This window comes from Silene latifolia, chromosome 6, assembly GCF_048544455.1.
Source record: "Silene latifolia isolate original U9 population chromosome 6, ASM4854445v1, whole genome shotgun sequence".
Lineage (NCBI taxonomy): Eukaryota > Viridiplantae > Streptophyta > Magnoliopsida > Caryophyllales > Caryophyllaceae > Silene > Silene latifolia.
Window position 1 is genome coordinate 70,791,130 of NC_133531.1, and position 20,477 is coordinate 70,811,606.

General features: G+C 37.1%; 2 protein-coding genes across 2 annotated transcripts; one reads left to right on the forward strand and one right to left on the reverse strand.

Moving 5' to 3' along the window:
* Positions 1 to 1,533: 1,533 nt before the first annotated feature.
* Positions 1,534 to 2,205, reverse strand: LOC141588208 (uncharacterized). Its single transcript, XM_074409662.1, has 2 exons — positions 1,968 to 2,205; positions 1,534 to 1,859 (listed from the first exon to the last, which is right to left on the reverse strand). The coding sequence occupies exons 1-2, from the start codon at positions 2,203 to 2,205 to the stop codon at positions 1,534 to 1,536; spliced, it is 564 nt and encodes a 187-aa protein (XP_074265763.1).
* A 2,125-nt stretch (positions 2,206 to 4,330) lies between these two features.
* On the forward strand, positions 4,331 to 6,163 carry LOC141588209 (uncharacterized). The gene is made up of 5 exons (XM_074409664.1): positions 4,331 to 4,510; positions 4,676 to 4,730; positions 4,833 to 5,128; positions 5,239 to 5,300; positions 5,398 to 6,163. The coding sequence occupies exons 1-5, from the start codon at positions 4,331 to 4,333 to the stop codon at positions 6,161 to 6,163; spliced, it is 1,359 nt and encodes a 452-aa protein (XP_074265765.1).
* The last annotated feature ends 14,314 nt before the right edge of the window (positions 6,164 to 20,477 follow it).

The following is a 20,477-nucleotide window of genomic DNA, read 5'->3' on the forward strand; positions in this document are numbered from 1 at the left end:
AAACTTTAAAGAAATAAAAGAAAAGGAAAACGACACAAAATTGGTAGTATGCCTACTACCGTTTTTTTTCTGCTTTTCTGGACACACTACTCTGTGCACTGAACTCTACTTATTATTAAAAGTGATACCTCTTTAGGTGAAGTATGTTCCATGGTTTGTGTATGATTTAACCGTCCATAGTCATTAATCTGTACGCCCCATAGCCAACAACGCCTTCTACCTGGTATGGTCCTTCCCATTTGTAGGCGAATTTGCCTGCCTTACGATTCTTGGTGTTTTGGAATACTTCACGGAGATCCAGGTCTCCTACCTCTAGGAGCCTGACTTTTACGTTCTTGTTGTAACTTATGGCGACTGACTGCTTGTAGGCAGCCAGACGTATTTTTGCGCTTGCTCGCAGCTCCTCTATCGTGTCCAGGCTCTTGGTCATCTCTCCACTGTTCAGTTCCCCTGTCATACATCCATACCTGTGGGTTGGAACTAGAACTTCTGATGGAATTACTGCTTCTGCGCCAAACACCAGGCTAAAGGGTGTCTGGCCTGTCGCCGTCTTTGGTGTCGTTCTGTCTGACCATAGCACTAGTGGCAATTCATCTGCTCACTTTCCTCCTAACTCCTCTAATCTCCTTCTTAAGTTATCCATGATGATCTTGTTGCTGGATTTAGCTTGCCCATTGGACTTTGGAGTCCTGTGTGCTTATTTCTTTAGAGTGATGTTCCATCTGGCACATTATCCTTCCGCGTCGTTTGAGACGAATTGTGATCCATTGTCACATATAATTTCTGACGGGATACCAAACCTGCAAATGATGTTACGTTTGATAAAAGAGATGACCTGTTTATCTTTTACCTCTGTGAATGCTTCTGCTTCTATGCATTTGGAGAAATAGTCTGTCATTGCTAGCATCCATATTCTTTTTCCTGTGGCTCTCGTCACATGACCCACTATGTCCATTCCCCATGTCATGAATGGCCAGGGAGAAATGATAGGATACAGAGGCTCTGCTGTCTGATGGATCATTGGCGCTGAGCGTTGGCAAGCATCACACCTGCGGGCATATTCCGTCGAGTTTGCCCTCATTGCGGGCAAGAAGTACCCTTGCCTGAGGGCTTTATTTGACAAACTCCTGCCCCCTGCATGGTTTCCACATTCGCCACTGTAGAGGGCATGCAATACAGTCTGTGCTTCTTGTTTATCCAGGCACCGTAAGTAGGGTCCTGCTAGTGACTTTCTAAAAAGCACATCGTCAATTAGTATGAATCTGGAGGCTTTCATTTTAAAACCCATTATCTCCTTCTTGTCATCTGGCAGCTTGCTGTGTCGCAACCAGTCTAGGTATGGTGTCTGCCAGTCCCAGTCATCTGTCTGGTCAGCTGTTTGACCGTTTGGCTGGGCAGCTGTCTGGCCACCGGGCTGATTGTCTGGCTGAACAGCTATCTGACCATCTGGCTGATTGTCTGGCTGGACAGCTGTATGGCCATCTGGCTGATTGTCTGGCCGTCTGTGGTTGGTAGAACTGCTGCCCCATCTTGCTAATCTTCCAATTCTCCTCTGTCCGCCTCTTCTAATTTTTTGATAGAAGGTTCTAGCATGTGCGCGATGGGGATGTTGGACAGCTCGGTTGGTTTGAAGGTTGCCCCGAGAGTTGCTAGGGCATCTGCCTCCACATTCTGGTCTCTGGGGACCTGCTTGAGCTTACAATCTTTGAATTTTTGTTTCAGCTCCTTTGCCAATTTTAAGTAGGCGATCATCTTTGAGTCCCTGGCTATGAATTCATCATTCACATGGTTAACTATTAGTAAAGAGTCACTGAATATCTGTAGGTTTCTGACTCCTAACTCCAGGGCTAGCTGCATTCCTAGTATCAGGGCTTCATACTCTATTTCATTGTTAGTTGCCTTAAATTCGCATCTTACTGCTTGTGCTATCAGATCTCCCTGTGGTGATCGCATGATTAGTCCTACACCTGCCCCCCTTTGATTGGAGGCTCCATCAATGTGCATCTGCCAGACTTCTGCCTCCTTGTTCCCTTTTAGGGTTAGTATCTCCTCATCTGCCAGATTTTGGATAGCTGGGCTGAAATCTGACACAAAATCTGCGAGCGACTTTGATTTTATCGCTGTTCTTGGATCATACCTGATGTCGTACCCACTAAGGTGTACGAACCATTTTGACATTCTGCCTAACAGCTTAGGCTTCCTCATTACAGATTTCAATGGATAATTGGTCACGACATGTATGGTGTGGGACTCAAAGTAAGGGCGCAGCTTGTACGATGCAATAACAAGTGCTAGTACCAATTTTTCGAGAGATGTGTTGGTCGGTCCGCTTTGAGCTTAGATTTCGGTTACTTGTCGTTAGGAGCACCTAGACCAAAATAATATTTATAACTTCACAAACAACTCTACTACTAGTAAAGAGGCAAGTAAAGGTCGAATCCCAAGGGACGGGTATTGATGTAGGATTTTTTATTGCAAGTAGTGGTGTCTAAGGGAGTCACAATTTGGGTTGAGATAAGAAGATCACTAAACTAAATAACAACAAAAGTAAACAAGCAAGATGACTAAAATGAGATGTAAACAATTGATTAAAAGCACTAGGGTGTCATGGATTCATAGGGGATTCATGGGAATTGATCATACAAACATATTCTCAAATTATAAGCTAACAACTATTGTTGTGATAGGATCGAGTTGGTTGATATCTTACAATCCTAGGAAGGTTTGAGTCCCGGAGCCGAATCGATTAGATTGTACAACACCTACAAGTCGACTTAATCCTCCCTACTCAACTATATGCATGGTCTAATGAGACTCGAGTTGGTTTATGTCTTACAAGTCTCATTGAAAAGGTAAGTGATGGAAAATGCAAGGATTCATAGGCTCGCATTTCATCAAACATAACATGTGCATAAGTTGAGATCACAACAAGCAAGCAAATAAATTATGTGAACATATTAGATTAAGCATGAATCATTCCCAATGTTGGTTTCCCTTAATTCCCCATTAACCCTAGTTAAGGAAACTACTCACTCATTATCAAGTTTAACATGTTAACAAGGTTGTCAATCATATCAACAAAGCAAAACATGATGAATAATTAAAGATGATTAACAATAATTAAAAAGGGATTAAGAGAATTATACCTAATGATGATTCCAAAATAATAAGCAAAGAATAATAGAAGTACTTGATGAATGATTGAAAGGTTGTCAATCCTCCACATAAACCCAAATAATCTTGAATTACCCAAAATAAAGGATGAACAATAGAGAAATTAAGGAAATTAGATTTGTATTAATACTTGATTAAAAGTTGATTACAAGATTAAAGAGAGATTAGAATAATATAGACTACACTAAAGATTGATAAGAAGAACATGATAATCTAATTAGTATAATGGGGTATTTATAACGGGGATTAGGTGCACAAATTAGGGTTACTAAGGGCTTAAATGACGATTAAGTCCTTAAGAAAAGTTGAGGAAATGCTCCTCTCGAAGAAAGATGCGAGTCTCCTTTTTGCTAGTCTTTCGAAAATATGCGCATCCCGTGTAGTACAAGAAGAAGCCGGGCTGCACTGGAGAACAATCCGAGCGTCCAAAGGGTCGGGACGAGTGGATTGTGGAAGTCGTGGACGAGGGGCTTGGTGTGTGGGACGAGCGGATTATGGAGCTCTTGGACGAGCGGCCTGGTGCTGGGACGCTCGGATTATGGCTTTGGACGAGCGGCCCGATGCTGGGACGAGCGGATTCCAGTCCAGTGAGCTTTTTCTTCTTTCCTTCTTTTCTTCTTCCAATAATCCTCCGGGATTTTGTCGGAGATGCAAGGATCTTCTTCATCATTGCCCATCTACTACATTATTTACAAAGGCCTTCTAGTCTTGTCTTTACTTTGATGCTTGGTCATTAGATTCGATCAATTTAGCTCTATTTTGCCATGAAAATGCAAGGTTTGCACTCCTCTCCTACCAAGGGAACAAAACCTCAAAGAATATGCAAAACAAAGGACTAAAGATAGTAAATGGCCCAAATATGTACTAAAAACAATAGAATGGGATTAGAGAGAGAAAGCTCTGCCTTCTCTCTAGAGAAATTAGGGTTTTAACTTGCACAAATGGCAAGGAAAATCATCAAAAAAAAATCCCAACCAAAAAATAAAACACGATCAAAAGCTAAACTTCGTCTCTCTTTTACTAATTGGTCGTATCTTCATCTAGATATGGATAACTCGGCATCGACTTCTTCTCCACCAGTTCCGCAGAGGCAGATGCGCATAAGACTAAGGAAGTTAATAAAATTGTTGGGATTCCGGTATTGAATCTTGACACCATGGTAGTAGCAGAGCCTGAGTCTCAGCAAGAATCTGTAGCAGAAGAAGCAGAATGGACTGAAGTCATAGGTAAGAAATCTAAATCTCCTCAGAAAGAAGTTGCTTCTTCCTCTAATTCCGCTGTTCTGAAAGTTACACCTGAGGATGTTGAGCCTGAATTGGAATATTGGGGTACTTCTGTAGTTTGCTATGTGTTAGGTACCAATACTCCATGGGATTTGCTTGAATGATTTGTTAGGAAGTTATGGGCAGCATACAAAATTGAGAAAATATCCTTTTTACCAAATGGGGTTTTTCTGGTTTGTTTCATGACTAAGGAATGCCAGAACCTTGTATTGCAACAGGGGTTTCCTATGTATGATAACAAGCCGTTAATTGTTAAGCCATGGACAGAGACATGTAGGTTGCATAAGGAACGTGTTCAATTTGTACCAATCTTGTTACGTCTGTGCGGACTTCCATTAAAATTCTGAGGCAAATCTAGTCTTGAGAAATTAGCAGGCTTATTGGGTAAGTTTCTTAAGCGAGATGGTGCCACTGAGGACAAAACCAGATTGGGTTATGCTAGGTTACTGGTTGAGGTTGAGATAGGACAAGCCTTTCCTGAGAAATTGACTTTCCAAGATGAGAAGGGGCAGGAAGTGACAATATTGGTCGAGTATGAATGGAGGCCTACCATATGTGGTGATTGCAAGGGAAAAGGTCATACCACTGATATGTGTAAAAAGAAGCAGCCTGCTCCTGTCACTAGGCCAGCGCCAAAACCTTCACAGAAGGTCTGGAGACCAGTTCAGAAGGTGGTTGTGACATCTAAGTCACCTACAAAGGCAGCTACTCCTGAGATTCCTTTGGGGGGCCTACCTATCACAATTCATCACTGATCACTCCTGTCCATGTTGTCCAGCAGGTCTCTAGACAGGAGCACCTGAATTCTGTGCAGCAGTCTCCTACCAAAACTTATGTGGAAGTGTTAACTAGTCCTAGTGGTAAAGGGGCATTGAGTGAGAGTCAGGAGGATCCACCTGGAATAGTTTCTGATGGATAGCATATGATGTTGGAATGTTAGGGGAATAAATGAGGCCAATAAACAGTTAGATGTCAAGAAGTTTTTGTTCCAAAATAATATTGGTCTCTATGGTTTGGTAGAAACTAAAATAAAAGAGCGGGATTTTGATAGTGTTCTTAGTAAGTTAGGTGGTCTCTGGAAAGGTTTAAATAATAGTGATTATCATCAAGGAGAAAGAGTTTGGGTCATCTGGGATCCTCAACAATTTTTGGTCAATTTACTTCACAAAAACTCTCAAGTTATAACAGTCCAGGTTTCTGAACTTGATTCTGGGGATGAATTCTTGTTGTCTGTTGTTTATGGTTCAAATGATGAGGTTGAGAGATTGGCTATGTGGTCTCACCTGAAGGAAATAAAGGATAACTACTCAGGTCCTTGGGGTGTTTGTGGGGATTTCAACAGTGTCTTACACTTTAATGAGAGAATTGGAAGAGAAATTCTTTGGGCTGAGATAGCTGATTTTAGAGATTGTGTGGACTATTGTGGTCTTATGGATATTAAGGGGCAAGGAGCTTTTTACACGTGTAACAACAAACAAGTTCCTGCTTCAAGAAGTTTTTCTAGGATTGATAGGTTTATGGTCAATGTTGAATGGATGGATTTGTATCTTGCTTCCTATGCTCATTTCATGCCTGAAGGTCTTTTTGATCACAACCCTTGTGTTTGCTATAGGAAGATTAGGAGAGATAGAAGGAAGTTTCAGTTCATGTACTATAACATGTGGAGTTTGGATAGTAATTTCAAAGCTGTGGTACAAGCTGCCTGAAATCAGGGGGTGGGAGGTACTCTGATGTATAAGCTTGTGACCAAGCTGAAGGGTTTAAAAAGTTCCCTTAAGAGTTTGAACCGGAATGGCTTTGCTGATGTGGAAAAGTCTCTGGGAATAGCTAAAGCTCTTTTGGAGGAGATTCAGATTCAAATGCATTTAAATCCTTATGATCATGATCTTATTGCTGCTGAGAGGGATGCTGCAGCTAATTATAAATATCTTGATAGGATTCAGCATAGCTTCTTGAGCCAGAAAGCAAAGGTTGATTGGATAAAATATGGTGATGAGAATACCAGATATTTTCACAGCCAAATTCGTGCAAGACAAGTGCACAATAGAGTCATGAGCATTATAGGAGTGGATGGAGTTCTGCATACTACCTGTGCTGGTATAGAAGGTGCTTTCTTAGACTATTACAAAAGTCTGTGGGGCACTTCTTTGCCTACTAAGCCTGTTCATTTCCCTACTGTAAGGACTGGTAAGTTAGTCACAGAAGAACATAGAAATATTTTATTGGCTGGTGTGACTGCTGCTGAGATTAAAGAGTGTATGTTTGCTATCTCTTCTGCTAAATCTCCTGGTCCTGATGGCTATAGTAGTCAGTTTTTTAAGGACTCATGGGAGATTGTAGGGGAGGATGTAACCCTGGCTATCCAAGATTTTTTCATAACTGGTAAACTCTTCAAGCAAGTTAACACTATTGCTCTTACCCTAATTCCAAAAAATTCTAATCCCACCAGTGTTCTGGAGTTCCGTCCAATTGCCTGTTGCACTACCATTTATAAAACTTTATCTAAAGTCATTTGCAAAAGATTGAGTAGGGTGTTGCCTGACATAATTAGTGAGAATCAAGGAGGTTTCATTAAAGGAAGGAGTATTGTAGAAAATGTGCTTATTTGCCAAGATTTGGTTAGGTTATATAATAGAAAGGGTGCTTCTCTTAGGTGTCTAATTAAAATTGATCTTAGGAAAGCCTATGACTCAGTGGAGTGGTCTTTCCTTTCTCAGATGTTAGTTACTTTGAATTTCCCTCAGAAATTTATTGAGCTGATGATGACTTGTGTGACTAGCCCATCATATTCTCTTGTTGTCAATGGTAACAATTTTGGCTTCTTTCAAGGAAGGAGGGGTTTAAGGCAGGGTGCCCCTCTCTCTCCCTTGTTGTTTACCATTTGCATGGAGTACTTATCAAGGATTCTAGGCGTGGTTGCTCAACAGGAAGGGTTCAGGTTCCATCCCATGTGTGGTCATATTAAGTTGAACCATTTACTATTTGCTGATGACCTTCTTCTGTTTTGCAAGGGGACTGATATTTCTATCATGTGGCTCCTACGAGCTTTTTCTACTTTCTCTGCTGCTTCTGGTCTTCAACTGAATAGGAGCAAATCCGATATTTATTTTAATGGGGTCAGGGATGATGTTATTGATTCTATCCTGCAAGTCTCAGGATTTCATAGGGGGTCTCTTCCTTTTAAGTACTTGGGAGTTCCCATTTCTTCTAAGAAGCTGAATAAGAATGATGGGCTTAAATTGACTGACAGAATTGTAGCTAGGATCAGAGGTTGGGGGGCTAAGCACCTCTCTTATGCAGGCAGGGTGACTTTGGTGAATGCTGTGTTGGCCAATCTGCACTCTTATTGGGCTACAATATTTCTGATTCCTTGTTGCATTATGAACAAAATCAATGCAAATTGCAGGAACTTTTTGTGGTGTGGCAAGTCTGAATATAGCAAAGTTCCTAATATCTGTTGGGACACTTGTTGCCATCCAAAAGAGGAGGGTGGTTTGGGTATCAAAGACATAAAAAAGTGGAACAAAGCCTTGTTAGGGAAGTATGTGTGGTGGCTTGCTAATAAGAAAGATCACCTATGGGTTAGATGGGTGAACCATGTGTATATGAAAGGTACAAATTGGTTTGATTACATGGCCCCTTCTTATTGCAGCTGGCCATGGAAGAATATATCTTATATAATGAATACTTATAAGCAAGCCTACACCACCAATCAATGGTTGAATGCTCCTGCTCCTTACACTGTGGCAGCAGGTTACGAGTGGTTGAGACTGAAAAAACCTAAGGTTTCTTGGAGATTTCTCTGCTGGAACTCCTTAAACATTCCCAAATGTTCTTTCATTTTCTGGGAATTTATGCATCACAGATTACTCACAAGAGACAGGATGGATAGAATGGGTTTAGCAGTGGAGAAGCTTTGTCCTATTTGTCTATTGGCTGATGAGAGTCATGGCCATTTGAGTTATGACCGTGTCTATGCTAAAACTTGTACTAGTCTGCTGCAAAATAGCCTTCACACTGTCTTCAGGATGTAGGATTTAGTCTGTTGGTTTTCTGCAGGCAGAAGGATCTCTAAACTGCGAAAGAGGTATGTTGGTGCTTGTCATGTGGCACTGATTTACTGGATTTGGAGAGTACGGAATGAGGCACAAATGGATCATATTGTTAGGAGACCTGAGCAGCTTATTCATCAAATTCTACAGGATGTCAAAATGAGATTTTTGAAGCAAAATTTCAGTATCATGGGTGCAAGAGATAAAAATTGGTTTCAATCTTTATAGTATTTTCTTTCTGATTCTTTGGTTTTATAGTTTGTAAAGGCCTGATGTACTTCTACACTCTATTTTTGTCCCTTGATGATGATATATATACTTAACTTTCCCAAAAAAAAAAAAATATGTACTAAAAAGCATAGGAACGAGGCTAATTCGGGAACTAAATATGCTCAAATATTGGTCACATCAAATATCTCCAAACCGAACCTTTGCTCGTCCCGAGTAAAGAGGTGACAAAACTAGGACCCTTTAATTAAACTAACCTACTAATATAGCCGATATGAGACAATTAGCGGGTCTCACTCCGCCCCTTCAACTCACAACAAGACAACCATGAGGTAGGATGCCTTCTTGCAAGGCAAGGTGGGTCTTGCCAAACTGGCGACACATCCAATAATTAAAGCACACAAAATCAAGTAATGGATGCATCTACAAAAAGGAATAGCGACTTTCCTCATCTAAGTGGCGGAAATTATCTAAAGGGGAAGCAATTTAAGGGTACACAATCCTTCATAGATATGGTTTCTTCAAACTACTAAGCCTAGAAGGATACCAATAAATCACCTCCAAGTTGTGTCAAGCTAGGGTACCTTTGTCCTCAATCGTTAAATGCTTTTGTCAAGAATAGACTCCCTATGGTGTTAGAAACACTGGAGGATCGCGGAATTCCCCTTCTCGCCTAGACAAGAAGAAGGGTCGTCCCCTCTCTACCATGCACAAAAGTGGATATGATGGATAAAGGGATCAATAGTAATTGAGTTTCATTTAGGAGTTTGCTTTTGTTGTTGTTTTCCCCCCAATTTCTTGTAGCATTTGACTGTTGGAATAAGTGTCCTCCGACAATAATGCGATCACAACTGTCGATCATAATGATCACATGTTTAAATCTCATATTTCAGAATACATGTGGGAAGTAATATTTTACAGTCAACTGGTCCACACATATCGGTAATGATTGGCTGACTAGAGTTTGACATTACTGTCGTGCGACGGTGGTGATAAGTTGATCCCCTTAGGTCATACCTATAGGGAAATACTCTTAATTGATTATTTAATTAATCGTATGCCGATACGAGTTAATTAAATTGCTTAAAATTGACGGATGATTTTGTGAGTAAAGTTAACGTGTCTCATTGTAATTCGATTAAATTAGATACGGTCTAAGTAATAGAATTGTTTTATTACTTAGATTAAATTATTGTTTACGAAACAATTGAAATAGGTTGAATAATTTATTATAAATACAAGTCGTTGTAATTTATAATTCGATAAACCATTTTGGTACAAGTAATCAAGAATTACTAGTTAAATTTTGTATGTGACATATTTTATTAATATGTTGATTTTTAATATGTTAAAAATACATTATAATGTAACATGTCATGCAACATGTGACATATAACAAAATTGACAAATGAGAAAAAAAAAATGGACCTTCCATTTTATACATATGTACCGAAATTTTGGAGGGGATTATGGTTGATATTGTGTTTTATTTTAAATATAAACATAATGATTAAACCTAATGTATAGCCTTGCACATCTAGCCTATTCTTGAGAAGAACAAGACCATGCATTGGCCTAAAAATTCCCCCCCCCCCCTCCCCCTACCACCCGGTTTTTAAGAGAGAAAACAAGAGGGTTTTCTCTTATATTTTTTACACAACATACATTTATATTTGGCAGTGTAGGATTATTCAACTACTCTCTACATTTGTGAAATAATTTTAGAGAAAGAAAGCTTACAAAATCCTCTTCTCTTGACCGAAATGCAAGAGAACAAAAACACCATTTTTGTGTCCAAATTTTAAGTAAGATTAGTATTATTACTAGTTCATAATAATATTAGTTATTAAGGGTGTTCCTTGGGTATAAACTTTTGGGAGAGATTCTAATTTGAATCTTAGTTCATACATTGTTGGAAAGCTCAAGAACTAACAAGTAGGAGATCTTGTTGGTGCCCAATAAATCTGAAACACCAATGTAAGAAGTGACGATTTTTTCTCTACTTTGTTTTATGTTTGCATGCATAAGATCTTGTTTTAATTTTATGATTAAATTAAACTATCATAGTATGAATATGTATACTAATGAGATTAATGAATCCTAACAAGTGGTATCATGAGCCTTAGGTTGTTTGCATGCAAATCGGTTTATTGTTTTTCCGAGTTAATCTTATTAACAAATAAAACTTGTAATTTTGTGTTTATTATGATATATCACGAAATCATTTTGCATGTTAAAGTTTCTGGTCCTAAAATGTATTTGGGATATTTTGGTTTATTTATGGATTTTATTGTTCATTTTATATATTATTGGCATTAAAATGTGATTTTTATGAGAAAAATGTCATTTTTGGACGAAAAATAGCTAAACTTCCAATTTTTTAGTGGTTTTTGGATATGTTTTTACATATATTATCTACTGATGGCATGTTAAATCTCGTGATAAACTAAGTTATTTTGCATGAAATATGGATTTTATATGCTTAAATCGAATTTAAAGGGTTTATTAGGTTAATATGAGTTATATTTCGAATCTGGTCATGGAAATTTAATATGTTGTCACATGCATTTTTACTCAGTGTGTGTAAAAATCTTAGAGGTATTGGACTCCTTTAGCATGATTTATGAATTTTTGAGTAAAAATTCTATAAATAGTGACTTTATTTAGTATATAATGCTAAAACATATTTCATGACTAAAGAAAAATGTCACATGTTGCATTTTATCATATATTTCAGATATAAAAGTGAAAAGTTGATGAAAATAAATTTTCTCATATTTTAATTGTCATATTTGTTAAAACCAGTAAACCGCAACATCGTTTTTCTCGATAAATTTTCAAAAATTTTAACCTAAGTTTTGAACATTATGAGTGTCATGGTATTTTTCCAGAATGTTCATGAGTTTAAATTTCAATTTTGGAATTATTTGAAATTTTTATAATTTAATTTGAAGTTTATAGCATAATTTTTATTTTTGGTCCAATGATGAACAATATTAAGAAATCAAGTTGAATTATTATCATAAGGTTAGTGAAGACTAAGTTTTGAGTCCTAAGATGGTTAGGGTAATTAACTTGTACATAAATATGAATTTATGTAATTATTGTGATTTTAATAAGTTAAATCACGCAAATCCATAAAAATCGATAAAATATACGATATTGTCTCTTAAAAGGCGATTTAGCAAATTTAGCATGTTCATACGTATTATAATGCTGCATTTTATTTATGATTGTCATATTTTAATTTTATATAATTTTTGAATTATGTAATTTTACTTAGTATGGCCATAGTTTTTAATTGGTATTACCCGAAATGTATGGGAATATCGATTCGGTTGTAATTATTGTGACCTCGTATCACCGTTTTGTAATTTAATAGTTTTATTTTTATTACAAATGTATAATAGGAAATTATGTAATTTTTATTTATTATTTGTAATTTTCCCGGAGTTTCCATGAAGACGGTGTTACCTCGAGATGCGTGCCAAGACCGAAGTTCCAGGGACCAAAGGAGTTGGTTTCCGAATTTGTAATAGTTAATTAGATTTACTATTTTAGGAAGGCCATACTAGGATTTTATTTTTATGCTTTGCATTTTATTTATATGTTGCATGCACTGCTAAATCGCCATAACTAAACATGCATTTTATATCGAGTTTATCGACCGTGTCAATTACAATTATCGTAGTTCACCGCTTTAGTTCACTTAAAACGTGATAGATAATAAATTGACATGAGCTCTCTCTAAATAAACAATTGAGACTTAGCCTTACCAAAAATTAGAAACCATGAAAACCTATTTCGTGAGGGAGTGCGCTCAGCCAAACCGGGGTACAAACCTTGTTACGTAGGGGAAGTGGGTGATAAATGTCTATCCACCAAATTTGTGTTGATGAGGGTTGTATCGCCAAAGCGTGCCCAAGTTAATGTGAATTTGGATCATGGACACATTTATTCGAAATTTGGGTTGTACTCAACAAAAGTATTCTCGACCATAGCCGGATGTGTTTTGGGCTAAAGATAAAAATTAATGTAATTTTATCGACCAAGAGTTCTAAAAGTAGAATCGATTAAAGGGTTAATCCACCGAGTTATATTGATGAGGGATGTATCGCCAAAGCGTGCCCAAGTTGATATGAATTTGGGTCTTGGAATCATTTATCAAAGTTGGGTAGAGGTCACTAGATAAATGCAATAAAACTTGTTTAAAATAAAATTTACGAGTATTATTATAATTTTAAAAACGACAAGTGTTTTATTCCTTCTATTTTTGTTTTGTAGACCACTTTTATTTCTCATAACAAATGGCCGCACCAAACAACAACGCACACACTCTCACTAATGTTTCATGGCTCCGATCCTTCATGGATCGTTGTAAACTTGAAAAGAATGGGTCAAATTTCTTCGATTGGGATGCTCAACTCAAATTAGCCGCTCAAGGTGACGACAAGCTTCGTTACCTCATTGAGGCCTCTCCACCCGAACCTAATGCTAGGTCGAGTGCCGCCACTAGGGAAGCATATGAGGCTTACCACAAAAAGTCCGCCGCTATCAAAAATGTGTTGATTTTTGCTATGGAGGCGGATCTCCAAAGGAGAGCCTTTAAAATGGGCACCGCTTATGAAATCTATTCCAAACTTGTGACAATGTTCTCACAAACACCGAGGATCGTCCAATATGAGGCAGCCTCAACATTCTTTGATCTCGATTTCAAGGAGGGCCAAAAGGTTAGCCCTCACGTGCTCAAATTGTTGGAGCTAGTCGAGACATTGAAAATTCAAAAGGTTGAAATCCCCAAGGAGCTCATTGTTGATAGGATTCTTCACTCCTTATCCAAAGTCAAAGCATATGTGCAATTCCGGGTGAATTTCAATATGCAAGACAAGGACGTGTCTCTTGAGGAGTTGCACAAGTTACTTGTGCAAGCCGAAAGAGACATGGGGCTAAATGTTAGCCCACCTAAGGATGTGCTAAATATAAGCACTAAGAGCAAGGGGAAGTTCAAGAAGAATGGGAAAAAGAGTAAGAGGCAAGCTCCCATGAACACCAAGGCTAGGACTTTTGAAGCTAGCACTTCCAAACCCAAGAAGGGTCCTCTTGATAAATGCCATTATTGTAATGGTGTTTGTCATTGGAAGAGGAATTGTTCCAAGTATCTTGGTGACATCAAAGCTGGGAAGATCACTCCAGTAGGTAAATGACTATCCTTTCTTTTATGTTTCTAATTCAACTATGGTATTTTGATACACGTTGTGATAATGTATCCCCTTTTTATTGTAAATAGGGCCTTCTCCAAGCAAAGACAAGGGAAAAGAGAAGCAAGCCTAAGAAATCATGAAGGAGCTAGGAGTAGCTACCAATGAAGCTTGGCTTTTATTATTGTCTTTATTTTAATGTTATGGATTTTAGAACTATTTTGATTTCCGTGTTCGACATGGAAATGTGTGATCCTTTTAAACAATGGTTGTATTTTGGATTTTGGTGGCTTGGCTTGCAACTCAAGTCACCCTTTTTATCGTATTTGTTTGTTCTAAAAATTCGTCTTTATATGCTTGCACATAGAAACATATGAACATCTACTTAAAGTGAACCAATTGACAATTATAATGATAGGATTCATTATATGTCCACAAGCTTGAAACTTGTGTTTGATCAATTATAAAGTGATGTTGAGTTGATGAACTCTCCTAAAGGAATGTCAATTACCAAGTACACTCATCAAATCTATTAGTCAATCTATGAGATAGTCCTCCTTCTACTTCAAAATCATTATTTGTGTCTCATAAGCTATCTTTGAATATCTAGTGTATTTATTCTAAAGAAAGAGTGGGAGAAAAATGAAGACACAAAGAATACAAAGAATAATTTTTATGCTTGAGTAAATGAGATCTACGAAATGATTTGTATACCAAAATAGTTAGTATACATGAATAGATGAGATCTACATAACAAAAGATACCAAGTGAAGTAATCGAAAGGATATGTTCTTAAGATAACTACACGAGGAGACAAAAAGAAAGTTCTTGAAAGAAAATGACTAAAGATAAGTCTCAACAAGAGTTTTTGCTAGTTTATGACCTAGATTTAAATAGTGTTTCAATATTGATATTTACTTAAGAGCCTAAAATGAAACAAAGTTGCATCCTTGAATATAAATGAGATTTATGATTAAAAGTTGCAAAGAAAGATATGCCGATGCCTACAAGAGCAAAGTTAATTGTTAACCACGCTAGTGTCATTACTTACCCTCATTATGAAAGTGAAATGGTTAAACCTCCTTCCGAAAAGGGTATTTTGAGTAGGACGTGTATTAAATGGGATTCCACATTTAAGTAATAACATTGCTACGCATCATTATAAAAATGAATGAGTTAGAGATTAAAATCTCTTTTCATAAGTTTAAGATTGAAACCTTTTCAAAATAGGTATTTTCAAAAGATATGTTGGAAACATATATGGTTTTATCTTAATAACTTGGCAAAGCAAAATTGATTTCAATTCTTGAAATGTTTCGATTGAGTAGTCAAATACGAAACATGTAGAATTGAGTCGGAGTTTGAAATTATTATGTGAAGACATGAAATTTAGTGGGAGCAATCATCTTGTAAAATTTATAACTCATTACTCATTGAGAATGACGAGCTAGTACTGTCTTTCACAAAGAAGTATTTGAGTTTTCAATTCTGGATGAAAATGGACTAAGATGAATCCAATCACAACATGGGATGTTGGATTGGCATTGAGATATGCACATCAAATCAACGAGAAACGTAGGTTATTCATATCGATGAAAATGGAATTACCATAAGCAGTCACGGTCATTCATTGAACCAAAGAATGGTTGATTACATGATTAATGATTACTAATGTTTCCGCCATTAGAATAATCATGCACATGTCCTATAATGAATCATATGCTTAAGAGCATGATGAGTCATTGGTAAGCCATATAAGAATCGTCATGAATTCTCGAGGAGAATTAATGAGCGATTCAAATGTTTGATAGAACATTCTGTTATGTGACAAGAAGTTGCACATATTGAAGTTTTGAAAACGCATAAGGATTTATGAAAATCCTAACCTAGAAGGAGAAATAAGAAGTTTGAATAGATACTTGGTTATAGTAAGAAGTTACTCAAAACTAGTATTTTCAAAATTTGCTAGGACTTATGAGAAGTGCAAGGCTAATCATCTTGACAATTGTTGCAAGATCCTACAAAACATATACCTGGTACATTATGAGTTGGAAGAACATTTGACTAGTGCAAGTTATGTCGTCCACCATAATTCGTTTGTTATGTGATAAGCAACAAGAAAGTTCTCTCAAAATAAAGAACCTAAACCTAGTTTGGGAAATTAGATATGTACTTGGTAAGATTCATGCTATGTAAGACAAACATGAAAATAAAGGAAAATGCAATTCAATAGTTTGAACACATGGACACATGGTGTGTTAAACTCATGTTGCAAATGACTAGTGTTTACACACTTACAATATACATCACAAGGTGGTAATATGGCATTGACTACCCGAATGTGATGCCCACATTTGTCGTTTGAGTTATTATTAACTCACCTTATACTTTGTTACATCCAAACGGGTTGTAGAGACAATTGAACTCCGTTAAAGGGAACTCGGATTAACATGATATTTGCCCATAGTCACTTGTATGATGTGACGTCTCGAAGTGACTAGAGTGTGATGCGATTGATGGCAAGTTCAAGTGCCATAGAGTCATGTGAGATGACTAGTCGATCACATAGGCAGACTTTTAGGAACACTTTGTCGGGCCTAATGACCGCTTATAGAGTTCTGGCAAATTTATATAGCCTGGTCGTGGCGATAGCTACTATAGTATTCTAATGAGTCAATTCTTTGACTAAAGACTGTTCGCCTAAGGTGGCACAGTTTCAGATTAACTTTGATTTATGTTACTACGACCTTCGTAAATGGGGTCAAATTGGCATATTTTGGGTTATGCTGGCTATGGCTAATTGAAGGGAATAGTGCGATAGGAATTGTCCACCCCTTGTCAGGGTTAAAACAATATCTCAGGGCCACTCGAGGAGTAAATAATTGGAAATGCGTGGCCACGCTCGGAAGGTATCTATGGTAGATAATTTCGGTCAATCAGTTATTCTCCAGATCGAGGAAACCACTCTCGATATGATCACTTGCAAGTACGACCCGAAAGACACCTTGCATTAAGTGGGAGATAGTAATAGGACAAGAGAATTGGTGACGCACACTTGTCGAGGACAAGTGGGAGATTGTTGGAATAAGTGTCCTACGACAATAATGGGATCGCAACTGTCGATCATAATGATCACATGGTTAAATCTCATATTTAAGAATACATGTGGGAAGTAATATTTTACAGTCAACTGGTCCACACATATCGGTAATGATTGGCTGACTAGAGTTTGACATTACTGTCGTGCGACGGTGGTGATCAGTTGATCCCCTTAGGTCATACCTATAGGGAAATACTCTTAATTGATTATTTAATTAATCGTATGCCGATACGAGTTAATTAAATTGCTTAAAATTGACGGATGATTTTGTGAGTAAAGTTAACGTGTCTCATTGTAATTCGATTAAATTAGATACGGTCTAAGTAATAGAATTGTTTTATTACTTAGATTAAATTATTGTTTACGAAATAATTGAAACAGGTTGAATAATTTATTATAAATACAAGTCGTTGTAATTTATAATTCGATAAACCATTTTGGTACAAGTAATCAAGAATTACTAGTTAAATTTTGTATGTGACATATTTTATTAATATGTTGATTTTTAATATGTTAAAAATACATTATAATGTAACATGTCATGCAACATGTGACATATAACAAAATTGACAAATGACAAAAAAAATGGACCTTCCATTTTATACATATGTACCGAAATTTTGGAGGGAATTATGGTTGATATTGTGTTTTATTTTAAATATAAACATAATGATTAAACCTAATGTATAGCCTTGCACATCTAGCCTATTCTTGAGAAGAACAAGACCATGCATTGGCCTAAAAATTCCCCCCCCCCCCCCTACCACCCGGTTTTTAAGAGAGAAAACAATAGGGTTTTCTCTTATATTTTTTACACTACATACATTTATATTTGGTAGTGTAGGATTATTCAACTACTCTCTACATTTGTGAAATAATTTTAGAGAAAGAAAGCTTAGAAAATCCTCTTCTCTTGACCGAAATGCAAGAGAACAAAAACACCATTTTTGTGTCCAAATTTGAAGTAAGATTAGTATTATTACTAGTTCATAATAATATTAGTTATTAAGGGTGTTCCTTGGGTATAAAATTTCGGGAGAGATTCTAATTTGAATCTTAGTTCATCCATTGTTGGAAAGCTCAAGAGCTAACAAGTAGGAGATCTTGTTGGTGCCCAATAAATCCGAAACACCAATGTAAGAAGTGACGATTTCTTCTCTACTTTGTTTTATGTTTGCATGCATAAGATCTTGTTTTAATTTTATCATTAAATTAAACTATCATACTATGAATATGTATACTAATGAGATTAATGAATCCTAACATTGACAATTGAGTACACTTTCTTTTTGCCATTTATTTTGATGTTTGGCATTTCTATACTTGACAACTTTCAACTTTTGCATTTTCTTTTGAACATTTTCAAAGTCACTCCAATTAGTAACGAGGGTGCCTTATATTTGAAGCATAGGAGTTTTTTTTTTTTTTTTTTCATTTTTGTTACTCCCTTTTTTTTCTTTTGATGCATTTGCAAACTTTTTGACTTTTCATTTCATTTCTTGAACTCAAATTTTGAACAATTTTTGTGCCCAATCCCTTTTTGATGACAAAATGTGGTAGAATATGGATGATGGTTACATGGTTTCAAGGGTCACCTTGGAATAAACGGTAGCCAAGGAGTTATCACACCACAAGGTACTCTTGACTAGGCCTTAATCCATGGGTCAAAGGATACTAGCATGACACATCCTAGGGTGTTTTACAAGTATTCTAACAAGCAAAGTCTTAAGAATAAAAAGTATCTACTAGGGCCTATGTACACTTGTCAAGCTTCCCAAATAGACGGTTTCACAAAATTTTTCTAACATGCAAACTACATTGCATGATGCAACTAACATATATACATCCTAATGCATATGCTTCTACCAACTTATATGCCATATAAGCTAAATGCAATCCTATAATCACATTATTTATACCGCATCAATCAAAATAAAGCTACATAGTCATTAACATAAAGAGGAAAAAGGAGATTGGAAAGATCATACCATGCGGTCTTCAATATCCTCATGTCTCGGATGTGGCGTAGTCAATCAATGTGAAAAAGGATGAACAAATACAATATATACAAAACAATATAAATACAAGACTACACTACAAAGGAAATGAACATGTTTTTGGATTTTCAATTTTTCAAATTTTTTGGTTTTTTCGAAATTTGATTTTTTTGGATTTTATATAAAAGTCAAGTTTGAATTTCCCATCCCCACACTAGTATGGGCATTGTCCTCAATGGCCAATACGATAGGAAATTATGCAATGAAAATGCATGATTTTTAAACTAAATGCAAACTATACTAAACTACACTACATGATGCATGTGTTTTTGTTATGGCAGAGAGCATAATTTAGATTAGCTCCCAATGCATATGCATGGACTTCCCCAAACCAAAATAGACATTATTTCTAATGTCAAGAATTTCGGGGGAGTTCATGCACATGGAATGCAATGCATGAAACTAAAATTTGTCATTTTGGATTTTTCAAGTTGGGAACAATAGAAATGAACACCTCAATGATGCCAAGGTGTTAGTCCTCCAATGTTGCTAGGACTCCTCAAAATCAAAACAAATATGGTACAACAAATTATCAAAACATCAAATTCTTTTCATGAAAATTAAAGAGAGGGGATAAAGGAAACTTCACTTAAGCCTTGACGGATGCCTCTTGCCCGCTCCATCTAGCTATGAAGTTATCTCTAGAGGTCGCCATCATCCCCCTCCAAGTCACTATCCCAAGCTTCTTTGGATGCATCACTCGCATTGAAGTCCATGAACTCATCTCCCTCACTATTGAGTTCCACCGTGTCTCCACCACAAGACTTATCACTCCCTTCGTTTTCTTGCCCATTTGCTCCTTCATTGGCCCTTGCCGAGTTTGGGAAGAGAATGTCCATTTGAGCCCAAGAGGGAAACATTCCCTCCTCGCTAATATTCCCTTGTTGAACCAGACGGTGGAATTGTGGGTATAGATCGTAGTAGCTATCCACGGCGGCCCCATATTGACGGAGATGCATGTCTTGGAGAATCCCCGTCATAAAATCGTCTCGAGGAAGGATGAAGGGGTTAGGGTGATTGTAAGGTTGATATTGAAAAGGGTAGGGAGGTATCTTGATCTTTTCATTTTGTTGTTGTGGCTCGTTTTGTTGTTGTTGTTGGTTTGGAGGTGGTGCTTGGTTTGCTTGGTTCGGGTTTGTGGGGATGAGGTATGACGGGATTGGGGATAGAGGGCCCCTCCTTGGTGAAATTCTCGGTAAACCGTTCATTGGCAAGTAGATAGGGTTGCTCCCTTTTGTTATCCATTTGATTCTCTTTTCAAAACCCTCGTGGGTTATCCAATGATGTTGCACAAGAATTAGCTCCTCATTTATCCTTGTATTTCCCGGAAGGGGAGTGTACTCATTGTTCTCATTGAACCTTGGATTGAAGTGTTTCGCGAGTCT